Source organism: Colletotrichum abscissum, assembly GCF_030869225.1.
Source record: "Colletotrichum abscissum strain IMI 504890 chromosome Unknown Scaffold_20.1, whole genome shotgun sequence".
NCBI lineage: Eukaryota > Fungi > Ascomycota > Sordariomycetes > Glomerellales > Glomerellaceae > Colletotrichum > Colletotrichum abscissum.
Window position 1 is genome coordinate 664,315 of NW_026850099.1, and position 25,461 is coordinate 689,775.

General features: G+C 54.6%; 7 protein-coding genes across 7 annotated transcripts; 3 read left to right on the forward strand and 4 right to left on the reverse strand.

Annotated features, from left to right (window-relative positions):
- Positions 1–2,659: 2,659 nt before the first annotated feature.
- Positions 2,660–3,689, reverse strand: CABS01_08820 (proteasome A-type and B-type; the record flags this gene model as incomplete). Its single annotated transcript, XM_060542178.1, has 3 exons — positions 2,660–2,861; positions 2,962–3,211; positions 3,344–3,689. Coding segments are annotated over 3 exons (798 nt in total), but the record flags the coding sequence as incomplete, so codon positions are not given.
- A 317-nt stretch (positions 3,690–4,006) lies between these two features.
- CABS01_08821 (WD repeat domain-containing protein) lies at positions 4,007–5,812 on the forward strand (the record flags this gene model as incomplete). The annotated part of the gene is made up of 1 exon (XM_060542179.1): positions 4,007–5,812. The coding sequence occupies one exon, from the start codon at positions 4,007–4,009 to the stop codon at positions 5,810–5,812; it is 1,806 nt and encodes a 601-aa protein (XP_060401069.1).
- A 384-nt stretch (positions 5,813–6,196) lies between these two features.
- On the reverse strand, positions 6,197–10,950 carry CABS01_08822 (sentrin-specific protease; the record flags this gene model as incomplete). The annotated part of the gene is made up of 6 exons (XM_060542180.1): positions 6,197–8,873; positions 8,926–10,100; positions 10,151–10,187; positions 10,248–10,307; positions 10,372–10,647; positions 10,757–10,950. The coding sequence occupies 6 exons, from the start codon at positions 10,948–10,950 to the stop codon at positions 6,197–6,199; spliced, it is 4,419 nt and encodes a 1,472-aa protein (XP_060401070.1).
- A 1,056-nt stretch (positions 10,951–12,006) lies between these two features.
- On the forward strand, positions 12,007–12,746 carry CABS01_08823 (signal peptidase subunit; the record flags this gene model as incomplete). Its single annotated transcript, XM_060542181.1, has 2 exons — positions 12,007–12,452; positions 12,515–12,746. The coding sequence occupies 2 exons, from the start codon at positions 12,007–12,009 to the stop codon at positions 12,744–12,746; spliced, it is 678 nt and encodes a 225-aa protein (XP_060401071.1).
- A 365-nt stretch (positions 12,747–13,111) lies between these two features.
- Positions 13,112–17,490, reverse strand: CABS01_08824 (XRN 5'-3' exonuclease; the record flags this gene model as incomplete). Its single annotated transcript, XM_060542182.1, has 3 exons — positions 13,112–15,630; positions 15,681–17,274; positions 17,335–17,490. The coding sequence occupies 3 exons, from the start codon at positions 17,488–17,490 to the stop codon at positions 13,112–13,114; spliced, it is 4,269 nt and encodes a 1,422-aa protein (XP_060401072.1).
- Positions 17,491–18,496: 1,006 nt separating this feature from the next.
- On the forward strand, positions 18,497–20,075 carry CABS01_08825 (WD domain-containing protein; the record flags this gene model as incomplete). The annotated part of the gene is made up of 6 exons (XM_060542183.1): positions 18,497–18,530; positions 18,584–18,637; positions 18,693–18,744; positions 18,795–19,310; positions 19,366–19,851; positions 19,901–20,075. 6 exons carry the CDS (start codon positions 18,497–18,499, stop codon positions 20,073–20,075), a joined length of 1,317 nt encoding a protein of 438 aa, XP_060401073.1.
- A 1,554-nt stretch (positions 20,076–21,629) lies between these two features.
- Positions 21,630–23,846, reverse strand: CABS01_08826 (uncharacterized protein; the record flags this gene model as incomplete). Its single annotated transcript, XM_060542184.1, has 4 exons — positions 21,630–22,568; positions 22,703–23,409; positions 23,540–23,597; positions 23,688–23,846. 4 exons carry the CDS (start codon positions 23,844–23,846, stop codon positions 21,630–21,632), a joined length of 1,863 nt encoding a protein of 620 aa, XP_060401074.1.
- Positions 23,847–25,461: the final 1,615 nt, after the last annotated feature.

Here is a 25,461-nt window from a genome sequence, read left to right on the forward strand (position 1 = left end):
ACTTCCAAGTTCCTAAGGTAAGGTATGTTCCTGGGGCACACGCCTGCCGCCCGCTCAGGCTTCAAGCAGGCAAGAAATCCGTCAGGACTCAGGAGTAAGGAACCATGAGAACCTACCTTACCTTACCTTACGGGAAATAGATAGTGAGAGCGCACGACAGGCTTCAGGCTCCCTCTCAGCCGCTACAGCCCGCCCAGGGGGTGTATAAGCAAAGCACCGGATTGGCCACCCTCGAGGACGTGTAGCATGTGCTTGCTTTCTACAGGGTGAAGGGGCCAGAAGTATGATGACATGTGAGGTGACAGGCCACGCTAAACTCTCTCCAACCAACAACCATCCAGGTTTTCCATCCCCTTCGTACTAAATTTTTTCCCTGAGTCACTATTTTATCGCCTTCTTCTTGAGCTGAAGAGGAGGGAGGGAACGGGAACCAATCCAGTGACAGTCTTTTGACTGGACACCGCAGAGGTGGAAGGAGATACCGACGAAGAATAACGTCGGTACGTACCGGTGGGAGGGTGCAACGTGCTCGAGTGCCCTTACCTCAGCTGAGGTGAACAAACGTCACGTCCATCCATCGCTACGGCCCGCGCATGAACGGACCCGACCCTTGGAGTCCAACACGGCTGGGTGTTCCGATCCTGTTACTGCGTGCAAGTTTGAATTTGGCGCTCCCTCGTGTCGGCCAACTCTGGATTATTCCATGGCCAACACGTCGAAGTGAGGATTATTACAGAAGGTTGGTACCTACCTAAATGAGGTGATTTCTTGGCTGGGTACGCAGTCCTGGGGCTGGTTTATTGGTGGCCGGGCCAGACTAGCGTTTGTATCCGCAGACGGGAAGAAACAAGACATGAAGCTCGGGGTTACAGGGTGCCCCGCAAGTCGATGGTATGGATATGGAAGGCTGGAGATTGGACTTCAAGTGGCGATAAGATATAGAAAGGTAATAATAATGATATGATAGTGAAAGGAGACTTATCAAGATGAATAGCAGGAAATCGATTTTGTCACTCACTTGCAGGCCTCTTCTCCCATTCCTTTTTGCCTCTTGACTTCGTGATCGTAAGAAAGCCTTGGCTGTAACCCTGGTCATGGACGACTTGGATTATATCAAAATTTTCTTAGGTACATACGTGGAGAAATACATTTCATTCAATTATCAATGCTGTTGATAATAGCGGTGGAACTGCTTGTCGGATGTGTCGCGCGCAAATCGATTTTGTCACCCACTTGGCCTGTTCTGTTTGGTGACATTTCACTGCACCATGACCACAAACAGAACGACTGGGACCTTGCTTTCCGACGGGCTCCCTAAATCATCCATCTGTGTGCGGAGACTGGTGCCCATTGGAGCAGCAAAATTGAGGATATAGGTTTGGCACTCGGTCCCCATCAGCGGATTATTTCCATTGGAGAGCAGACGCATGGTTCTCATGGCGAAGGCATGTTTGGGTAGAAGAAGCCTTAGATCACGCCCGCCACTACTGAAAGACGTCATTTCGTGGGGGCCACCCGCAAAGGCTTCGCTTTTAAAGTCTTCCGGTGGCGGTGCACCAGTTTCCTGAAAACCCCGACACCACAGCACAAGAGATATCAATGTAAAATTCGAACCTGCATAGAACACCGATAGAAGACCGCAAAAAAGGGGAAGGAAAAATGCTTCAAGCGTCGTCGTCGAACAAACATCGGAGCCGCCGAACCCGCCAGGTGCAACTCATAAACCAATAAAGAATCGATGCGCGACTAGTCAGCCACCAAAAAAGACAGGGAAACATCCAAGGTCTGAAGGGTCAAAAGGCGAATGGTGCGAGTCAAACGCCGGAGGGGTTCAAAGATACAAGTTACAACGGTACATCCGGCGGGGGGGGGGGGGGGGGTCTTGCTGTCTCAGTGTCTGAACCTGTGGATCGGTCAACCGGCCGGAACATCATCCGCCCAGTCAATCACATACATCCCTCATCTTCAGTCCAAAAGGAATCGACGACATCCTTACTGCGTATAAAACACGCGAGAGATTGGACGAGATAGATACTTGGGGCTGGCTCTCGGCTGAAGCGCCAAACTTCCCAGGTTCCTCAAGGCAAAGGAACCGAACGATTCGAGCGGTTCCGATCACTGCTTTTCTTCTGGAAAGTGAGCGGCCCGGCACCCGTTTCAGGACCTTGGACGCCTTTCTGGAGCCGTACCTATGGGAAAACCGTGACCTCACCGCTTGGACTAACCACCCTCCCTCGCTTTCCGTTTGCTTCCCAACACTTGACTGAGCCGCTCCCACTACGACGGTAGACTGATACAGCAACCATCACACTGCTGTCGAGCACGGGCAAGCCCGAATTCGGGACTGCCCTGTGTCGGCCGGAAGAGAATGGCATAATCCCGCTTCTTCATAAACAATGCCGTCTTGTGTTTCCCCGTGCCGATGATCCCATCTTGAATCGCATCAGCATATCTCATACTAGATGAAGCACGGGACAACGTCTCTCCAGGAATGGCGTTTTGTCGTGATAGAACTGATGCCTGTATCATTTACCAGCCCGGTCTAGTAGTACAGTTTTGCTGGTTATGGCCTCTTTCTCTCTTGTTCTCTGATGCTCCCTCGCACCACAGTCCCATAAGGCCCCTCATTTCCCGTCATCGCATCCGCATCTCAGCCACCTCAAGCAGCCTTCACCACCTTGTCGTCATCGAACTCTATGTCCACGATTCCGTCCTTGGTCACGGCCTTGACCGTCATGCCCTTGAAGTCGATGGGTAACCGTCTCTTGAGCTCATCCGTGCACAGGTTGAGGATCTTGATGCCCTGGCCTAGCGTGATATCGGGGTGGTGGTGTTTATCGAGGATTGACAGGCAGTAGTATCTGTTTGCATCACCAAATTAGCCCCAACGACTCCTTGATTCTAGCTCGGGAGCTTGGCTGAAGGAGCTTCACCGAGAAGCTCCGGTGTTGGTCAACGTACTGTGCGTAGCCGTGGGCGGCGTATGGGAGGGGCGCCAATGACGCAAGGTAGTCCAGCCAGTACAGCGCGGGCTTCTGTGTGATGGGGTCGACGCCGCCGAGGAGCAGGTTGACGTTGTACGGCTTCCGCGACCGCAAGCTCGAGGCAAGCTCGCCACGAACGAAGTTGGCGAGGCCAGAGGGGGACAAGTCTGTCTCATTGCGCATCGAGTAGAGCTGGGAGTTTGCTTGGATGTAGTCGGCGAATTGCACTATACATTGCAGAGTTCGGGTCAGCACATCGAAGCTCGTATATCGTGACCGAACTGGGTAGAGGGGTTGGATTCGATGCTCGCCCCTCCATCTCCGGCGGGGTTGGGAGCTCTATGATGCAGGAGACTAACCGGTATCACCAGACTCTCCAGAGTATGCGATCAGTGTGTGCTTGTTCAGGGATCTCGTCTTGTCGTCGGCAGTCTTCAGGACCGTTGCACCGCGCATGGCAGCTTTGGAAGCTGCAATGATGGTGAAGTCCTTGCCCGTGATACCCAGTAGTACCTCCCTGTCAATCGCACTCCATATTAGCTCACTGCATCTCCGACGAGCAGGATATCGAGAAGCTGGTGTCTCACATTTTGACTGTGGTTCTGGTTTTGGTCTGCTTGGGTTTGCTGTGGGAGAAAACGTTGGTGATGTTGCGTTCGTTGGTGTTGAATGTCGGTTGTTCGTCAGCCTTCGACCTGCCTTCGAGCTACCCCCCGGAACGCGCAGTCAAGCTACAGCCTGAACGGATGGGCCGTCCTGGGCGGATTCTGCCTAGCTAGACCGCTGCCCGCCCGGAAAAACCACCCCTGCTTAACTCACTCATGATTGGGTGCATCCACACCCCACACTGCTATCTGATTCTCCGAGATACGTACCCACCGAACTTTTTTTTTCTGGCAAGCCCACCTCGAGCAGCCAGGCGAAAAAAAAAATATCGTCAATGTAGGCGGGCCAGGACGGAAAGTTGTTTGCCCAGATTCCCAGGCAAAGCATAGCGAACGGCGCTCTCTCTACCGCCCACAATGTCGTCTTTCTTCACGATACCCGGCGCCAACAAGAAACGCAAGCGAACAGACGGCCCCGCGGCCCCCAAGAAGCGAATTGCCGCTTCAAAGACGTCTAACAGAGCCCCTCCGAAATCTGCTGCACCGGCCAAAGGCGGCAGCAAAGGCAAGAAGCCGACAGCGTCAGCACCAGCCTCCAAGAAGCGAAATGAGCGCGACGACGACGACGAATCGATCTCGGGCAGCGACTCTGACCTCGAAAGCATAGTCTCCGCCCCGGAGGAGAGCGACAATGGCTCCTCTTCCGACGACGAAGACAACGCGGGCGAGACGGCCGCCGAGCGCCGGCTGAGGCTCGCCGAACGGTACCTCGAGAACGTCAAGCAGCAGGTGGACGAGGTGGGGTTCGACGCCGCCGACATTGATCGCGACTTGATCAACGAGAGGTTACAAGAGGACGTGGCCGAGTCCAAGGGAAAAGTCTACCGCACCCTCGTCGACGAGCTCGCCTTTGACCGGGCGACCTCGTCCTTCTTCCGCAACAACACCGAGACCTTCACCTCCGTCGCCGTCAACGCGCCCTACGCCTACACCACCACCAAGGACATGTACCTGCACAAGTGGAGGATACAGGACCTGCCCCAGCACCAGTTCCCGCAGACGACCAAGAAGAAGCCCAAGAAGCCGCCAGCGCCGCCGCGCAAGAGACCCGAGCTCGAGAACTGGCTGAGGGGCAACCTGGCCCAGGCCCAGAAGAAGTCGTACCAGCGCCACGTCGAAAAGATACTCTGCGTCGCGGCGTCGCCCGACGGCAAATACGTCGTCACGGGCGGCCAGGACCGCAGGCTCATCATCTACGACGCCGAGACCCTCAAGCCCCTCCGCGTCTTCACCCACCACCGCGACGCCGTCACCGGCCTCGCATTCCGCCGCGGCACAAACCAGCTGTACTCGTGTTCAAAAGACCGCACGGTCAAGGTCTGGAGTCTGGACGAGCTCGCCTACATTGAGACGCTATTCGGCCACCAGGACGAGATTGTCGACATTGACGCCCTCGCCCAGGAGCGCTGCGTGAGCGTAGGCGCCCGCGATAGGACAGCACGCCTGTGGAAGGTTGCAGAAGAGACGCAGCTCGTCTTCCGCGGCGGCGCGGTGGACAAAAAGTCCCGGCCAGACGTTGACCCGCGCTCACTCCCGCACGAGGGCAGCATGGACCGCGTGGCCATGATCGACGACGAGCTCTTCGTCACCGGCAGCGACAACGGCTCCCTGGCTCTCTGGAGCGTCACGAAAAAGAAGCCCCTCCACATCTTCCCCATGGCCCACGGCCTGGAACAGCCCCTCCGGCCGGACGAGGTCTCGGCCGACCACAACCCAGATCCCAGCATGGTGCCGCCGCCGCAACCGCGGTGGATCACAGCGCTCAAGTCGATCCCGTACTCGGACGTTATCCTCAGCGGCAGTTGGGACGGCTGCATACGGGTATGGCGTCTAAGCGAGGACAAGAGGAAGCTCGAGGAGGCGGGGATCCTCACATCAGAAGCCGAGCAGCAGGCCTCAAAGGCTGCCAAGGGCAAGTCAGAAGGTGCCGCTGGCGGCTTGAAGGGCGTGATCAACGACATTGCCATCTTTGAACGCGGAGAGCGCGGGCAGGATGGCATCTGTGTCGTAGCAGCAGTAGGCAAAGAGCACAGGTTGGGCAGGTGGCAGATGCGCAAGGGCACCGCCAAGAATGGAGGATACGTGTTTGAGGTGCCAAAGGTGGTGAAAAAGCCGGAAGTCAACGGTAACCATAATGATGCATCGGATTCGGGAAGCGAGTAAAGAAAAGCATATAGAGATGTTCCCTTTAGGAGAGGGGCGTTTGGGGAAAAAAGCACTTACTTATAGAGGATCTTGTACCACAATGTACGAACTACGAGATGAGCCTCTACTCTCTGTCAAAGCGACGTAAAAAATTGCAGCCACTCTTCGAGAAAAAAAATGTCTATCTCTTTGATGTGCTTGGGACGCCATGCAACGTTCTATGGGTATGAGGACATAGCTATGCCATTACACACTATTTGGACGAACGCCTTCGCGCCAACCAGTCCAGGAAAACGAACGCTGTATCTCTCATCTGCCAACCTCCACGACAGATCCAACCGCTTCTTTGTCTCCGCCTCTCCTCAATCGTTACTTAACGGGGTATCATGGTTCGGTTCCTGCTCAGTTCACGGTAAGATCCACCGTCTCAGAGCCGTTCGCAGGCCTCTGGATTTTGTTGAATGAGCTCTCGGCGTCCCGCTCGATGCTCGGTATCGCCCTATTCCTTGCTCGCTGGTCTTGCGGAGAAGGCTGCTTCCTCTTTTTAGTAGACCGAGGCGGCGACTTGACCTCAGAGTAAGAACTCTTCTGCGTGATAGTGTTTGTCAACGTCCGAGGCGACGTCTTTGGAGCTTCCGCGTCTTCGATAATGATGCTCTCTTGCATTCTGGCATCCGTCCCGGATGTGAGTCTCTGCCCTGGCATCGACTCGCCGGAAGATTGCAATTCACCGAGCAGTTGTTGGCTCGGCGAGTCACCCTTCTGAGGTTGGGATTCAGGCTTTTCATCCTTGCGAGCAGCCTTGGGCGGTGGAGAAGACAGTTTGCATAGTATTTCCTCACTGATACTGAGTTTCCTCTTAAAACCCCGGACAGCTGCCTTTCTTTGCTCGGCAGACTGGGCTGGTGAAGACGCAAGCGGCTGTAACATCTTGTGACTGTTGCCCGGTTTCTTTTTTGAACTTCGAGAACCTGGTACCACTTGATCGGAAGGCTGAGCCGGCGTCGATTTCAGTGCGGAGAGCATTTGGTTCTCGTCCACCTCGACCGGCTTGGTTCTTGAAAAACGAGGACTTGTTCTGCGAGGACTGGTTCTGAACCGACCTCCAGTTGAGTTGCCGCTGCGCGATGCCTCCCGAATTGGCGTCGCTGGCGGCTCGAAACTGTCCACGAGAGTCCGCATCACGTCGCATTGCTCGTTGGTCGGGAGAATGGTGTTGCCAGGTAATACAGAGCGCTCGGCTGCCGGGCCAGGTTCACAAGCTTCGATATGCTGTGCATTGGGCTCGACCTGCGGCGTCTTCTCCATCCTCGGGCCTTCCTTGACTCCTACGGGTTGAGCAATGCCCGAGACTTCCTCGATCCCAGTAATGGTAAATTTACCCTGCTTCGAAGAATCGGGATCTTCAGAGAGAGAGGTTGCGTCGCCTCCCTCGATTTTCGCCGGCGGGCTGATGCCATTGTTGGGAGGCAGGCCTATGGCTGGAGACCCTTTGACAGTGGATGACGGATTCTTTGGCACGTCAGCCACTGGCTGAGGAGTTCTCGGGGGCGCAAGCTCGCTTTCTTGACGTTCATCTGGCAGGATGCCGGGAGTAGGCTGTCCAGTAGACATGCGCTTAGCTTTCCTCTCTGCCGCCAAGGTGGCATTCTGTAGTTTCCTCTGCTCGATAATGATGGTACGGAGTTCGCTTCGCATCGCGGGGGACGTGATGTCCCAATCTAGCCGCTCCTTACGAACTATTTTGGTGACCACGCTGTCAGGGTCCTTCAGGAACTCACGCATGTAGCCCAGGAGAAATGCGCCGCAACTTGCGTGATCTTCCTGCTCGGGGATTTTCTTTGCCGTCAATCCAAAGGTACCAGGTGGTTCGATTGCCATGTTGCGCTTATCTTTGGCTTCTTGGACGAGGTAGGCCTTCAGATTGCCGCAAGTAGGGGAGTGCCCGACGCCGAGAGAGTCAAGAGTGATGACTCTGGCTTCTGTGGGATCCTGCTTCCGAAAAGCGATTCCCGTGCTTTTGCGTACTTGACGTTGCTTCGTAGACGGTCCCTTGTCTTTCTTCCCAGGCCTCGGCTCTTCCTTCTTCTCTTCTTCCCCAGGTTGGCTCTCTTCCAGACTCATCAGTTCGACTTGCTCGCCAACAGTAGAAACCATGCCTTCGTCCGACCTTACTGGTTTCTCCTCTGGGGTTCCCTTTAATTCTTCTTTAAACTCATCTAGAGATTTGCCATCTTTGACTTCGGGTTCACCGTCATCTGTCTTGAGCAGCTTGGATGGATGACAGATGATTGCCAGATACCAGTGAGCACTCTCATTGACGGGCACCACGATGTAGTCGTAGGCGAAAAGGTCGACCTTTGCAGTCCAGGATTTGACGCCTTCGTAGTTGATCCCCCGGCCCGCCTTGGTGTCAGTCAGTTTCGGATAGAAGTAAGTGTTCATAATGTAGATACGGTCGGAAAGTTTTTTATTCTGCTTTTCCAGGTGAACTTGAAGGTACCGTAGGTAGAAACCAATGAGATTGTCGTTCAGGTATTCTCCTTCTTCCAGGCGCGAAATATCATCACGATAGACTGACGCCCTGTTCTTTCCCGTAGCTGGGAAAATAAGCGGCTTCTCGTTCCATATCTTGTCCCAATCAGGGTTTTGCTGTATCCACGAGACGGGGCTTGGGGATTTGCGTTTGGGCATGCCAAGAGAAGATTCTTGGACTCGTCTGGCGGTGCTCCTTGCTTCCCTGGGCGATTCCTTGGCCTGTCGAGACTCAGTCCCGGTGTCATGGCTGATGGGAGCGAAGTAGGAAGACGTTGTAGTGTCGGGTTTTGAAGAACGTGACGGCGTAATCTCGGGCTTCGACGAACGCGATGAGTCTTCGGCCTTCATACTGCCGCGAAGTGGTGGATTGCTCGGGGGACTGGTTTTCGACTGAGTCCACGGTACTGATACCGTATCGGCCTTGGCCTTGATCGCCTCTTTGTGTTCCAGGAGCTTGATATCATCCGGCTGAGAGTCTCTTTTGTCCTCCCACTTCTCCGCAATCGCTTTTTGCTTTTCATAGATCTTCTGAAGATACTCGCTTGCTTTTTGTTAGCACCCTGAGGTTGAGAGCGACCCGCCGGAATACATACCTGTCCTTGGGGGAACAGTCGGTCTTCTGTGTAGTGAAGGCTTTTACCCTGGCTTCAGCCCAGTCCCCAAGGCGGTGGGCATCTCCTGGTTCAGCAAAGCCGAGCACCAGTAAGCCTCCTACGTTTGAGGAAGAAGATCTCCAAATTACCGCGAACGGGGTGCCCGTGATGCTGTAAAATATTTTAGTACAGAACATCAACTTGACATCCAGCCACCCTCTCTCCGAAAAAGGCCTGCCTGCCTGATCGAAAGCGATGAGGCTCCTGAAGTGCTGGTCAAGCTTCAGGAGAACACACTCCTCTGGCTTCTTGGCCTCGAAGGTGTCCTTCCCTGATACGGCACGAACAACTTTGAGGGTAAAATTCTTGGGGATGCCCTGCTGCGATATGACCGGCTGCGATATGACCGGCTGCGATATGACCGGCTGCGATATGACCGGCTGCGATTTGACCGGCTGCGACTTTTCGAATTTCACCGTGGTCATGTCTCCTCGCTTCCGTTTTGTGTTGCCGGCGTCTGGTGACCTTCCATCATCATCCGAGATGTCATCTCCCGCTCGACGGCTACGCCCGGTCTGGAAAGCGAGTTCGTCGTCCTCCGAAACCTCTTGTATATCATCTTGGCCGCGTCTCGGGGGTTGACGGAAAGCCTTTTTTCTGGGGGCTTCTGCCGAATCTCCACGAGCTCGCCTATTCTGTGTTGGCTGGTCTTGGACGATCTCATCCTCGCCATCCCAGTCATAGCCCTCGGGCTTCTTTGAGTCTCTGACTCGCAATCCTCGAGGACGAGGGCGATTGCCAGATCTCCTACCGCCCCTACTGGAACCGCTGTGCGCTTTTTCCACGTTTCTGAATTCGCTTCCGCTCGCAGTCGAGTTTACCGAGTGTGTGCTGCGGTTGCTAGCCGCATCCCCGTCCACCGACCGTTGCGAATGCGTCAAGTCGACCAATGCGGGCGTTTGCGGTGAGAGCGACGAGGATGCCACGGGCGGAGCGAACGTCTGTGTTGTAAGGGTGGCGTGTGGTGGGACATCTCTTAGTGTAGTCTCGGGTTGTACCTTTTGACGTTTGGCTACTCTCGGGGCTTCGGCGATTGATCGTTTGCTGGAGTCTTTGCTGAGGTTATTGAAAGCAGGAGGCTTGCCGCCAGTCAACGCCAGTTTGGTTCTTGAATTCTGTGCCATTGTCAGTCCCGACTGCTAGTCTGCTTGTAGGGCAGACTCACCATTGGATCCGGAAGGGGAACCCCGTCTTTCGAGGTCCTGCAAGAGTGATTGTCAGCAGTGTCTCTTTACCGCTGTATGTTTCGGATCGAGGCATACCCGTAAGTGGGAAACGAGTGGCAGGTGCTGTCGTAGAATCGTTGTCGAAGCTCCTCGGACCTGGTATCCAAACCCCATGTTAGTTCAAATCTTGGTGGAAAGTGGGATTTGCGCTGCCGCTTACGTTTGCCGTTTCTTCTGCATGAAAATATTCCGGCTGGAACAGACATGTGTGACCTGCGAACCGGCCTGCTTGCCTCTCTCCTCAGTCTCAATCGTCTCTTCTGCCGCACGCGCAGTCTTCTCCAGAGCTCCGTCCTCTTTGCGTTCTGCGGTAGACCTTAGTCGTGGGGTATGGGATCGAGGCCTATCGGTCGGAGTCGAAGAGGGCGCAGGAAAGTCGGACGAAGACAGAGATGCGCCCGTTTGTGACGTTTCATCGCAGGGAGATCTCGCGACTCTAAAATGTGAATGTGAAGGAGGGATCACACGCTCCTGCTTCGGTCGTGAAAGTGCGGTTAGCAGTGGGGTCCAAAGGCAGAGGCTGGCCCTGCACCCACGGGGTTCACCTCAAAATTTGGGTGGCACCGAGGGGACGCTGGAGACCAGAAAAAAAGGTGCAGTGGTACCCGCTGACACGCGCTGGAACTAAGCGGATTTGCAACCCGGAAGTCTCGTCGTGGCCTGGGGCCTGTGCTGTGCGCGACGTGGGCAGCTCTGACGGGATCCACTCTATTAAACCCAGCACGCCGGAGCGCGGCATCCGCCAGGAGGCACTTGCCTTCTCGAATGGAAGCGTTCCCCCACCATCCCCGCCGCTTAAGCCGAGAAGAAACGAAAGGAGTGTGGCCACGGGTCTACACCAATATGGTAGGTACCCTGAGAAGACAATGACATACCTGATTCTCACCTCCAAGTCGGATTGAGTCTGGTTTTCTCTTGCGTGTCATGTTGCATCACTGTAAGCCGAGGTATTGAGAAAAGTGTGAGGAGAGAAGAAGGCGGGGGATTACGTGGTGGGAGGGGAGGACGCAGAAGAAGAAGAGTTTGGAATTGAGCCAGTTGCAATGGACCAAATGCGGAAGCTTCTGCTCTTGGCCCAGCCTGACTTAGTTGGAAGAGAGCATTGCAAGTGGTGATGTTGAAAGAGAAGAGGAACTACCACGAGGAAAAGGTAAGGCACTTCAGATATGCAAAGCGGGACATGGATACGTACATGGAAGGAGATAACCAGAGCAAAGTGTCGTGTCTCTTTCCTCCCATCTGCTGACGTTACAGCGACTTACTACGGAGTTCATGGTGATCATGAAGACTGAGAGGAGGAAATCTAGCTGCAGACACTACATGTGATATGAAGGCGAACGCAGATGGACAAGGATCCGATGAAGCGCATCCGCTGCTTCAAAAAAAAAAACCCGAGGTGGAATGCATCTAAATGCCATTCACCTCTCATGCTGGGCCCGTAAAGTACCCACCGGTAAGAGCCGTTTACGGCCCCACAGACCACACCACCGGTTCGGTAGGTTCCTTAGCTCCAGCCGGGGACGACGTACCCAGGTACCTCTAAGGGGACCTCACAAGCTGAAGCTCCGACCAATGGCGCGCTAAAGCCACATCTCCAGCTCCGCAAGGCTGAAGCTTGTTCCCCCAAACGTGGCCTCCCACGTCGCATCTGATCGCGAACAAAAGCTTCAACTCCCTTTTTCTTCCTGTTTCCCTTCATGCAATCCAGTTGCTGACAAGCGTCTTATTCTTTATTTTCGACCAGACAACAGGTAGCCCACCTCACACCCCAACAGGGTGGCCAGGTCTCGTCAAAATGTACAACACCCTAACCCGCGCCCAAAATACCTTTGGCTTCTTCACGACAGTAGCCTTCTTCGTCGCCGCCTTCATCGCCGCCTCCGACCTCATCACCCCTCGCGCCCCCTCCGTAGGCTCCCTCAAGACCACAAACGTTCAGGTCGTGAAGGGACGCCCCCACTACTACTCCTCCAAGAAGGAGGAGTACGCCATCATCAAGTTCTCCCTCGACGCCGACCTCTCGGAGCTCTTCACCTGGAACACCAAGCAGGTCTTCGTCTACGTTACGGCAGAATGGCCCGATAGCTCAAAGAAGGCCGCCGGCACAAACGCCACAAACCAGGCCGTCATCTGGGACCAGATCATCACCGCTCCCAGCTCCGACCACCTTGCCAATATTGGCCCCGCCGCCATGCGCAAGCTGAGGAAGAGCGCCGAGGGCAAGAGCATCGACCCCAACCGGTAAGACTTTGGACCTCAAGTTTCATAGCAGGCCGTATCAGAATGCTGACAAAACTTTGCAGCGGCAAACTCCACATCAAGAACCAGAAGCCAAAGTACCAAATCACGCATCCCTCGAGCAAAATCGCGGAAGCCGACAAGGTCGTCCTGAAGCTGCACTACAACGTTCAACCGTGGGTGGGCATCTTGACGTGGAACCAGAACATTGATATCGGCGGCTGGAAGGCACTCAAGGGTGGCGTTAGCAAGGTCTTCAAGCTTCCTGCTCTCAAGGTTAAGGAGAAGAAGCCTTGAACGTAGATTGAACTTTTGCCTGAATGAATAAAATTCCGAGCTGAGGCCACGTTCAACTGTGTTGTCACACTAAGTGATGTTCTAAAAGGACTCAAGTGATGACGCATCTTGATGCATTGATCTCCAGACTCTATCTACGACGGCGGACCGTCTGGACTATTCCAGACCAACCATCTCCCAAATCGGAAATTGGCCAACACAGACAAAGGCCCGTCGCCATGCACCTCCAAGCCCAATGTAAATGCCATTTCTATACTCCATAGACTTTTGGAAACCATTGCCATCTGTCAGAAACCAAGTCGCTTCATCAAGGGGTATCTGCTGAACCAAGAAAGGCCATAGAAATGTAAGCACACAATGTATTTTTAGGATTGGGCGGCGTCGTGAGTCGCTCCATTAGTCTGTCCGTTTGCAGCACCGCGGCCACGAGCTCCTCCTCGGCCGCGTCCACCGCGTCCCCCACGTCCTCGGCCTCTGCCACGAGCGTCGAGGTTGGCTGGGGGCGGCACGTTGCCGTACATGGGCTGCTGGGCCGGCTGTTCGTGAAGACCGGAGTAGCCAGGGTTCTGAATGGGACCTCCGCGGCCACGTCCTCTGCCTCGGAAGCCTCCGCCACGCTGACCTTGACCGTTGGCTTCGTGGTTCTCCTCCCCGCCGTGTTGACCGTTGGGATGAGGTCTGTACACAAGGGTGCTGTGGAGCAAGTTGGGGCCGCCTCCACGACCGCGGCCGCGGCCAGGCTGACCCTGGCCGCCGTTGGCACCACCACGCCAAGCGCCACGGTCCGGGGCAGGCGCATCCCTGTACTGAGGAACGCCCGTGGCGGCAGTGGTAAGCGACGCAGGGGCCGGGGCAGGCTTGCGCTGCATTCCAGCCTTGGAGCCGGAGACAACCTGCTTGAAGGTGGTGTTGAGTACCGAGGAGGAAGCGACTGTCATACCGCGGAAAGGCGGGGCTCTTTCACCCAAAGTGGTGCCACTCATGAAAGTCAAGTCCCAGACAACATCCAAGAGCAGATTGTTGGCGGTACGGCTAAGGCCGACAACAGTTCCTCGGCTGCCGAGAGGCACCTTGCCAGAAGAAGACAGGAAGCTGACACGATCGCCAAGGGCGAACTTCTGGCCGCTCAAGAACAGCTCAGCATCGCTAGGCTTCATGATAGCTGAGCGAGGAACACCCTTCATGTTCTTGACCTCGACCTCGTGGGATTGGGTGAAGGCCTGCGCACCTGCCTCAGCAAGCTTCATGACCACAACCGAGTCGAGCTGCTCGGCCTCCAAGGGCACTCTCTCAAAGTTGCGGGTCTGCGCCTCCTTGAGCCAAGCTCCGATTTCCTTCACTCGCTGGGATCCCACCTTGGGATCCTTCCAGAGATCGGTGTCGCTCACGTCACTGGCCTGAGGGTTCTGCTGAATCGCGGCAAAGAAATCAGGGAAGGCAGCAATGTACCTGGCCAAAAGCTCGATAGCGGCGTTGCTGAACTCCCATCCAGACTCTGACTTTTGCGAGTAGCCAAGCACCTTCTGCTTCTTCGCATCGAACTTTAGGTTGAGACCGAGATTGACGCGAAGACCGCCAACTGTGTTAACTTGGTAGGAAGACAGGATCTTGCTCAGAATCAAGGGGTGGAGGCCCAGCATCTTTGCGACGGCGTACGATGGAGTGTATCGGTTCTGACGCTTCATTTCTTGAATGATGGGCTTAGCAAACTCGGGCTCCTTGTTCTTGAGGACGAGAACTCGGATGTTGGCCTTATTGTTGGCGTGGCCGGTAACCTCAAGAGCCCGTCCATAGTTGTACTCGCCCAGGAAGAAGGCCTGGGTGCCGACGGGGTACTCCTCCTCAATAGGGACAGCAGCCTTCTCAATGAAGCGCTGGTCCTCGTTGACGACTTCGTCAACAATGGTCTGAGAAGCATAGACGCTTCTCATGCTGGGGTTCAAGTCGTAGTCCTTGATCAAAGCACCCTCCTCAGTCTTGATCAATCCCTTGAGCATATGGACATGCACCAGAGACTCAACATCGCCAATGACGATGCCCAGGCGCCTGGAGTGCCAATCCTCAATGTGGCGGGACTCCTTGGCGAAGAAGTGCATTTCTTTAGGACCAAGATGCGTCTGGACGACTGAGCCGTTTTGGTCGAGCTCGTAGTCGAACAGCTCGTCGGTGACCTTGACGACCTTGGCCTCCTGCAAAAAGGGGTATCCGACGAAGCATCGTTTGCCTAGCTTTCCTGCAGCCACCTGCGCTCTCGTCCTAACCTCCGACTCGGTCAGAGTGACGATCTGACTAGGGTTTTTGCTGTCTGCCTGGAATACGTTGACACCAAAGCCCTCAATCAGCGACGCCGTGTAAGGCAGCGTGTGCAGTGTTGGAAATCCTGCCAGTGCCTCAATGTTGATTTTGGCACCATCGGTAAGGCCGTTGAGGAACTTGAGACCCTCAGTGTTGGGGAGCTCGAAAATGTTCTCCACACAGTGGCAAGGGGTGATGTCGGGGAAAACGCCAACCAGAGAGGAGGGGTAGGTGATGTTGACATCGGGGTTGTAAGTGAACTTGAGAGCGACCCCGAAGCCGTTTCTGTCCTTCTGGTCCTTGCTGAGGAGCTTGTTCTTGGGCTCCATCGCACTGAGCAGACGCTTTTCGTCAATGAAGGGAATCTTGACAACAGCCTCCCACTCCATGCGCTTTCCGTTCATGTCGAGCTCAAAGTCTCTGGGATAGAAATCGTAGATGGGCGAGTTCGGGTTGGTCATGAGATCCCAGTAGATATCCGGAACAATGGACTTGCTTCGGTCGGGCAAGACACCCATGAGCTGCTCGAATGGTCTGAAAGGCTGGCCCAACTTGAAGTTGAGGTCAGCTCCAAGACCCTTGACAACATCTGCAGTCATTGTTAGTGAAGTTCAACAATCAGTGCAAGATCTAACGTACCTGAGGTCAAAGGAGAGTAGTGGTACTGGTAGTACCAGGGCCACGAGGCGATCCCCTGGTAGTAGTAGTACAAGACCCATTGGAGACCTTGGACGTAGTTCTCACAAAGTTTTGTGAGCTCAGTTTCGTACTTCTCAGGCTCCCATTCAGGGAACTTCTGCAGGTAGTACTTGGTCTTCCAACCCTGGTACTTCTGCTCATAAAGTTCCTTGTACTGCTTCTGAGCATCCTCACCAGTGACATCAACAACGGTAGCCTTGTCGTAGTTGCGCATGACTCGGTAAAGCGCAAGGGTGCCCTCCTCTTCCTCGTCGTTGATGTTTTCCGCACCCGCGGGAAATGACAAAAGGAGATGACGATGGCCTTCATCATCTTCCTTGGTGTTCCACTCGATGTGGAGGGAATCTGCAAGATCTTGAACAAACTTGCGATCGGCGGCGTTCAGACCACTTCCGAGATCCAGGGGTTCGGCTGAAGGCTTGTTGACATAGGGTCTGATCTGCTGCTTCCACAGATCTCTCTGGGAAGAGGTCAGAACGAGGCCCTTACCCTTGGGCTTGCGGCTCTCGCCACCGTTGGACTCAGCAAGCTTCTTGGACTGATACCATTTCTCGTCGCTGATATCGTCCTCGAACTGGTTGGTTTCATCCTTGGCAAGCTCATTCAACAAAATCTGAAGACGATCAAGCTTGATGACACCACCCTCGTTGATGTAGCCTTGTCCCTGAGGAAGGACAGACTTGTAGATGCGGAACATGGCCGCAAGAGCACCTTCGTTGATGTGAAGGCGGGGGAGGTTAGGAAGGAAATCGTTTCCGACAAAGAAAGCCATGAGGATGAAGTCATCGATGACTCGCTCCAAATCGAAGGGAAAGCTCAGCCGTCCAGGCTCTTTGAGTTCCTGGAATTCCAACTCGAGATATTCTCGGACTATGCAAAGATGCAACAGGTAGAAGTTCTGATGCTCCAATTCCTTGCTCTTGGCCTTACTCGCGCGGCCAAAGGTGACCTCTTCTCGGAGAAGACAGAAATGGGGGTCATGGCTAAGAAGACCCAGCATGATGAGATCGGCATCGAGGCCGTACAAGCAGTGGCGCACATTGGGATCGTAGTCAGGTTGCGCCTTGGCGTTTCTGATGTATTCCATGATCTTGTGCTCGCCTTCACCAGGGGTCTCGTGGCCAGAGAGGACAATCTCGCAGCCCTGCCAGTCGGCATCCTCGGACACCTTCTTGTTGACAAAGTACTTGAGCTGCTGCGTCAACTTGGCCATGAACTCAGTACCAGGCGTGATACAGTTACTGTCGAAAGGAGGCTCCTTGGGCATCTCGACACCTTCGGCAATCGCCTTGTCACGGGCCTTTTCATTGTCGAGGGCGGTTCGGAAACGTCTAGCACGCTGCTGGTTCATCTTGGCTCTCGGCGCAACACCGTCGATGGCCATGAAGAAAAGCTGCTTCGGCTTGATCTTTCCAAACAAGTGCTCAATGTAATTGAAGATGCGTATAAACATCTCCTCCTCGGTAAGACGGAATGTCGTATCTTCGCCCGAGTCCTTGTGCGTGCAATTGTGGATGATACCGTTCATGTCGAGCTACCCAAGAGAATTAGCTGCTGTGTTCTAGGAAGTGATGTAGTTTTGGGGGAGGCGAACATAGAGACAGTCGAACTCGGGAATGCGGTTCTCAGCAATAAGCTGAGAGATGGCTGGATAACGCTCCGAGAGCCATCTGAAGAATTTGGGGACACTGCGGGCGACAGGGTTAGCAAACTGGCCAAAGGATGGAAGTTGAAGCTCGACGAACCCCATGATGTGGTGATGGTGGCGCGCTTGAGCTAAGCGCAACTATTGGTCAAGTTCTGTGGCGAAGCAATGGATTCAACAGACAACAACAAAGTCTGTATCGATCCGTCTCGATGCGATGCAACGGGTCCGTTGGGATTTTGAATCTCTTCTAAACACGAAGGAGGTCCTGACACAGGAGGTCCAGGTGAGCCTGTCGCAAGCTGGTTGCGACGCGGAAAAGGAAAAGAGTAAATGAACAAGTGAAAGAATAATCAACAGTCGGCTATTCGAGTAGCCAGACTTGTCTGCGATTCTGCCAGGTGAACAGGGAACTCGGTCTGTCGAGCTGTGTGGAGGGGGGGAGGGTTGAGAGGTCGTGAACGTGGGATCTTTGGTTGCGCAGATGAAGCTGGACAGATGGAACTGACGCCAGATGCTGGCTGATATGGGCGCAATCGATAATGGATGATGCAGGGCAGGAACCGCCGCCTCCAGCTAGGTGTTGGGCGGTGGCGGGGCTAGGTGGGAGAATCCTGTGGCGCTAGTGGCTACAGAGGCTCATCAGTGTTTCTGGCCCTGACGGTATGACTCTTCGCCTTTCACTGGCACCGGAACTCTGGGGCATATCGGCCTGGCTTCAGGGCCTACAATGTAGGACTGCGCCACAGCTACTGCCCCGCCTCGGCCGGGGACCTGAGGCTGATGCTTTCGCGCCGAAATATGTGGGGAGCATCTTCGATTGAGCCCATGCCCGTTTCGTCCTGGCGTGGCAAGCGTCTCCCAGCCTTCCTGGCCCTTGCTTGCTCAGGCCAAGTACCTACCTGTGCAGCCAAATTTCAATCTACGCGCTGCGCGTCCTTCTTTCAGAACCTCCACTTCGCGTCAACCTCCACCCGACCGTCGTTTGCGCCAGCAAGAAGAACTTTCCGACCATTGCGCTACGAAGCACAACACATTGAACAAGCCCAACGACCGTTCTTTAGAGATCTCACAATAGAGCGATTCTACTTTGGTTTCGCGACTTTACACAATGGCGCCCGCACAAGTTGTTGACGATGTCGACGGTAAGCTTCACAGACGAGCTCCAATTGAAATGACAGGCTGACCTCTCTGCTAGTCGACATGATCCAAGAGGAGGACGAGGATCAGGAGCAGCGTCTCATCAACGAAGGTAGGTTTACAGGAGACTCGGAGCTTCAAATGGGAATTAGCTAAACAGACTTTAGAGTACAAGACGTGGAAGAAGAACAGCCCCTTTCTCTACGACATGATTCTCAGGTACGGCAAGCTGACAAGTCGCAACTCTATTGTAACTAAATATGTGATAGCACCGCCCTCGAATGGCCCACACTCACTACCCAATGGTTCCCTGATGTTAAGGAGCCCGAAGACAAGAACTACCGAATCCACAGACTGCTCCTCGGAACACACACATCCGAGGGCCTCCCGAACCACGTCCAGATCGCTGAAGTCAAGATCCCCAAGTCTGTGGCCCCGAACCCCGAAGACTACAATGAGGAGACTGGAGAAATTGGAGGTCACGCCAAGTCATCAAATGGGCAATCGACCGCCGTCGAGTTCAACATTGTGCAGAAGATTGACCACCCCGGCGAGATCAACAAGGCGCGTTACCAGCCCCAGAACCCCGACATCATTGCGACCCTTTGCGTCGACGGCAAGGTCCTTGTCTTCGACCGCACAAAGCACAGCCTGCAGCCCACCGGCAAGGTCAATGCTCAGATCGAGCTTATCGGCCACAAGCAGGAAGGATTTGGCCTGGCCTGGAACCCCCATGAGGAAGGCTGCCTTGCGTCTGGTAGTGAAGATCGCACCGTCTGCCTCTGGTTTGTCTCGACGTATCCCCCAAGATCATCGTCAGCCTAACCCAGTCTTCAACAGGGACCTCAAGAACCTCCAAAGCGGTAGCAACATTCTAAAGCCCCACCGCAAGTACACACACCACACTCAGATTGTGAACGATGTTCAATACCACCCCATCGCCAAGAGCTTCATCGGAACGGTCTCTGACGACCTGACCATGCAAATCATTGACGTGCGACAAGCCGATACAACCCGCGCTGCAGTGACCGCCAAGCGCGGTCATCTGGATGCCATCAACGCCCTGGCGTTCAACCCCACATCCGAAGTGCTCGTTGCCACGGCATCAGCCGACAAGACCCTGGGCATCTGGGATCTTCGTAATGTCAAGGAGAAGGTTCACACGCTCGAGGGACACAACGACGCAGTAACTTCTCTCTCATGGCACCCTCAGGAGGCCGGTATCCTCGGCAGTGGCTCTTACGATAGAAGAGTCATCTTCTGGGACCTCTCCCGCGTCGGAGAGGAGCAGATGCCTGACGACCAAGAGGATGGACCCCCAGAACTGTAAGTCTTACTCTCACCCAAGGAACTTCAGCTGCTTACACTAGGACAGTCTCTTCATGCATGGCGGACACACCAACCACCTGGCAGACTTCAGCTGGAACCCCAACGAACCCTGGCTCGTTTGCAGTGCCGCCGAGGACAACCTGCTTCAGATCTGGAAGGTCGCCGACTCCATTGTCGGCAGGGACGACGGCGACTTGCCGCTTGACGAGATTGACCGATAGGCAAGGTGGAGTCTCAAGAATACTTACAAGTAGCTTTATTAGCTGGCTCGCCGCAATTAGAGTTGGCTCAGGTGGACGGGGGGGACTAAAACGGCGGCGACTAACTCGGAGGATGGCACTTTTACCATTTCGTTTTCGTCTTTTTTGGCGTCTGTGGTCATTTGTGGAGATAACTTCGGATTCCCAACATGCTATCCTTTCAACGTTTCAACTGTCAACGTAGCATCGAATAACCTTTGTCCCGCCGTGCCTACGTGACATACATTTTCTGGAACTATGGGACTTCGTAAGGGCATCAGCGAGGAAGCTAATCTCGATCGGCAAAGTGCGATTTGCAGTACAATCATCATTTGGGTAGAGAGTGTTCACAAGGTCGGTTGGGCAGGTGGAGAGCAGAAAGACTTCAATTATGAGAAAACTGTGACGACTCATAGGTGGGCTAGAGAGACAGGCGCCAGAACACCATGCTGAGCTTTTCTTCCCTTATTCTCCCTTCTATCGCCGAAAACATATCAAGACAGCAAAGGCAAACACATGCATTAGAATCAGAAACCGCAAAAGTCAGTATACTTTTCTGTTTCTCTCTCGCCAACAATCTCTTCACCATAGCAAGCAACAAAACACAGGGACGAATGGCAATCGCCATTTGTGCTTTTTACGCAAGAGCAACAGCAACAAACATGACAACACAGAATTCGCATTATTTTTCTCAAAAAGATGGGCAAAGATTATTTCAAAGCCAAAGCCAGCCAGCCTGCCCTGGACCCTGTTTCACTCCCCGACTCCCACAACGCTGCCGCCCATTTCCGCCGTATAGGAACAAAACCATATGTTGTTTTTTGGTGTCGAGAAGAGAGAGAGGTGGAAAAGGGTGTACATGCCAAGCTAATCTGGAAATGGATATGATGATGTTGAGGAGGGAAAAGGGGACAAGAAAGGCCAGATGGAACGAGACAGAGAATGGTGGAAAATGTCGAAAGAGAAGAGGAGGAAACCAGACACGATGATGATGACTTTGAGAGTGGGAAAAAAGAACTAGAAATATTGAAAAATCAACACGTCTCACACACAATGAAGGCCAGGTATACCCGTTACACTCCCTTCGCTATGCACTCCCCTTTGGACCGCCCAAAATCCGACCGTACCGCAACCGCAACGTCCAACCAAAGGCAAGGTCGGCCGTAATCAACAATCCTTAACTAGCCCGCCCTTTTATACTGACGCTTGTCAGGGAGAAAGCAATTCCAACAGTGGTGTCCGTCCGTTCCGGTAGTGTAACACTCTTTTTGTCTTTCCAGCCTAGCAAACTTTTTTTCCCGCATCCCTTGGTATACCGACAGCCAACCTCCTTCCAAGTAATCTTCCAAAACCTAGACACCCCCTTCCGTTGAAAGCAAGCGTAAGTCCTGAAGGTATTTGCCAATGGTCAATGCTCTATGTTCGTCTTGTTTCCGAAGCTCGTTTCCGCAGAAATAAGTAGGCACTCAAGAAAAAGATCCAAGGTGGCTGATGTAGCTCGCCTAGATCCCCGTGTTTGTGGCCAAGTAGGTTTATTTAAGCAGGAGACTTGCTCGGAGGCGCAGCTCCTCCGTTCTGGCGGGCATCGCCGCCGCTGACGGACAAACCGCCAATGCCGCTGGAAAGGAACGCAAAGGGATCGTTTTCGTTTTGCGAGTAAAAGTTGTTCGAAGGGCCGGCAGATGCGGGCCCGTTGGAGGCCGACTGGAAGGCAGCCTCGGCAGCGCGGCTGTCAAAGGGGCCGGCGGAGTGGGATCCAGGGGCCGGTCCGAAACCGTGCGTGTTGAGGGAGGAGGGGTAGGGAGCAGCTCCGCCACCAATGCCCGAGGGAAGAGCATAGGTGCTGGGCGGGCCACCGAAGTGCTGACCACCACCGTAGCCGCCGCCCTGAGAGGCGAAGTTACCGCCGGCCGAGGCAAAGGGGCCAGGTCCGGGCGTGCCGCTCATGGAGCCCTGGCTCATGCTATAGTTGGAGGGAGGGTCCATGGGGGAAGGGTAGCCACCAGAGTCAGCGACGACGGCGGCACCAGCACGGCTGGCGCCGCATCGCAGACAGCATACGTTCTTAGCAAAGTTGTGGTAACCGCAGACCTCATTGCCACACTTCCAATCTCCCGCGCGGAACGGCACAACGCCGCTGCCGCCCATGCGACCACCACCGTGACCCATGTGTCCGTGGTGGTGCTGAGGAGGGGGCATCATGGCCGGTGGTCCGTATCCGTAGCCGTAGCCCATGTCGCCGGTAGGCCCGGCACTCACAGCCGGGAACGAGCAGCGGAAACACGCAGTTCGCCGCTGGAAGTTCGAGAAGCCACATGAAGGGCAAGTCCAGTCGCCAGGGCGAGGGCGGTTCTTGCTGGGCGGGAAGGGGGTGAGGATCTCAGCAGCGCGGTCCAGGACACGGCTAGAAGACGGAGACACTTCGATCGCCTTCTCATTAAGGGCACGACCGTTCATGCACAGACTCTCAGCGGCCTAGGAAGGATGTCAGCAGGGTACCTCAAAAGTGCCACGTCTGATGACAGTGTCCAACTAAGAACGCCACACGTAGGTTCTTGATAGACACAATGGACAGTGTGCAGGGTACGATGAAGAAATGGCCAACTCACCTCCTCATGGGAAGAGAACACGGCGAAGCCGCTGCCGGTGGGCTTGTGCTGCTCAGGGGTACGGAGGGTCCAAAACGCAATGGGACGACCGCCAAACTGAGTGAACCAGCTCTCCAGCTCGGATTGAGTGGTATCATGGGGCAGGCCAGACATGTGGAGAACCTTGCTGCGCTCCGACAAGAAAGCCCGCACATCGGCGCGAGCATCCATTGGTCTCGTCAAGACATCGGGGTGCTCATGGGAAGGCTGCGACTTGCGAATGAGGCCTCGCAGAACGCGGGCGAGAGTGACGGCCTCCTCCATGGCGCGGCGAGGAGAGGCAGGAGCCAGCGCCTGAAGGTGGAAAGGCAGGTTGTGCTTGATTGGAGCACTGGACTGGACCGGCTCCACCTCCAAGGCGGCACAGATATTGGACAGCATTGAGGGCCCAAAAGGCAACGATTCGGGGTGGTGCTGCTGCCACCTCTGATATTCGGTTCGCAAATCGAACGTGCGGGAGTGCTGAAGGTACGGGGGCAGAACGACAGCCTTGTCGCGGGCCTCTCGGGGCAGCTGGACGCGAAGGTCCCAAGCATCGAGGGTAACGAAGACGAAATCGAGGTTTTGCGAAGTCAAGTGTTCGTTGGCAAAGGTGTCGAATCGGTTAATGGCATCGCGGAAGGTACCAGCGTTACGGACATGTTCCCAGGTCAGGGTCGTCAAGCTCGCTAGAGGAAGAGAAAAATGCCGAGGTCAGCTAGGGAATTTTTTCACGAGGATGTTGCCCGCGCCTCAAACAGGCGTCATATGGCGTGACGGGAAGGGGATTGAGGTCTCAAGCCTGGTGCGACTACTTACTGCACAGGGGTGTGATCGGAGTGTTGATGGGTTTGACAAGAACGCTCTCGCGGGTGATCTAGAGACAAGCTCGGTCAGCTCTGGGTTGAAGCAGCGAAGAGGGATAGCCCGCAAAAAAAAAAGCCGGAGACGGATGATGCCAACTCACCTCCTCCAGAGACTTGGCGTCGAGAAGAATCCAGCCGAGCTCAATAACCTCGGCCGAGTCCTTGGTGACGTAGACTCCATGCTCATCGCAGGTGGTTGCGACGTGGATCACGACATAGCGATCGATGTTGAGCTGGTTACCAGCTTGGGAACCAGACATTTTGGCAGGAAGGCGACAACGTGGCCGATGACGAAAGGCTGCACGGTAAGGATAATGGCTATGGCGATGCCTGGGAGAAAGCAAGCCGATGCTTCGAACAATTGTTTCCCACACAGCAGGCGAGTAGCTGTAGGTGTGTGGTTGACTCGAACAAACGACGGATGCTCGGGGGAGGGTACGGGAGTGGTTCCCGGTTCAAGCTTCAGGAGAGGTGCCGAGCAAAGTGAAGTGCACAGCAAAAAAGACCGAAGCGGAAGTTGCGGCAACAAGCAGGCAAGGGCAGAGAAGGAGACGAGGAGGAAATTGACCGGTCCTCGTGTCGAAATACCTTTTGTCCTCGCAGCAACTCGGGGAAGGAGAGGAGGAGGAGGAGAGGTGGGAGGTTTCGGTAGGGGCAAGGAGGAAGGAACCGAAAAGAGGGAAAGGTGATGGGAAGGTAGGAGGGAAGTCGACCGTAGACGCAGGAGAAGAAAATTGGTGTTGGCGTGGGACTTGGGAAAATGCTCCGTCAGGTAGGGTACCTAGTTTTACATGGAGCGTGCAGTGCGAGGGAAAGTACCTCCTCCACTGTCTCTTTTGCTCCTGGGGAACGACTCCCAAAAAAAGAGGATTGCAAAAAGCCCGGTGTTTACAACGGTACGTGAGTATTCGTACCTTACGGAGACTTGTGCATCCACAGGTATACCTATTCCTATACAGCAGATAGTGAGGCAGGTACCGCTGACCTTGCCTTCAGCCCAGGCAGTACTTCCCACAATTGGTCTTTCTTACCTGTCTTGCGTTGCCTTTCTACACAAGTACATGGCAACACCAACGAGTAACAAGAGACGACGACCGGCAGGAACAAAACAAGATGCTGTCCAACGATCGAGGGCGTGTTTGGTGGGCGCAATTGGTCCATGTGCAGCTGCAGCAACAGCACCCAACACCCAGGGCAGTACCGTACGGCAACGAGGGGGGAGGCTGGGTTCCGTCAGGTACATGACATACACAAGTTGCCGGGCTTGCAATTTTGATACGACTGGTGGAGGCACCCCTGGTAACACGGTAAGGCGACGTGGAGGTAAGGTACCTTGCCTTTCTTGCCTTGAGCTTAGATTGTGACAGCAATGCGAGGTGTTTGGCACTTTCCATCATGAGGTGGCCATGAAGATGAACGTTGGAAAAGTCTCGAATCATACAATACGCAGCCATCGGGGTTGCTTACGGAACCAATGCAAGCTGGCGACGAATTCTCTTTGGCAGGCACCCTGAAATCCCTCGCTCAGTTTTCTCCTCCATCACCATCGTTCATGTGTAGGTGTCTTCTCGAGTATCAACCTCGACTTTATTGTCTCGGCTCGAGTTGAGCAAACGACACTCAAGCTTGGAGAACGAAGAGAACCATAAGGGCTACTGCATAAGGCCGGCAGCCCTAGTGCTGCTCCTCATCGGCGACCAAAGCCATGTTCTTTCTCAAAACTGCGTCTGTACCCTGCAGGGACGGCTCCCGCGATCGTGACTTTCACAGGAAAAAGAGAGATGAGGTTCCTCCGAGCAGACGGCTGCACATGACAATCCGTGCTAAGGTAGATCGTGTTCCCCGCGATGTCTCGTCTCATAAGCCTGCCTTGCC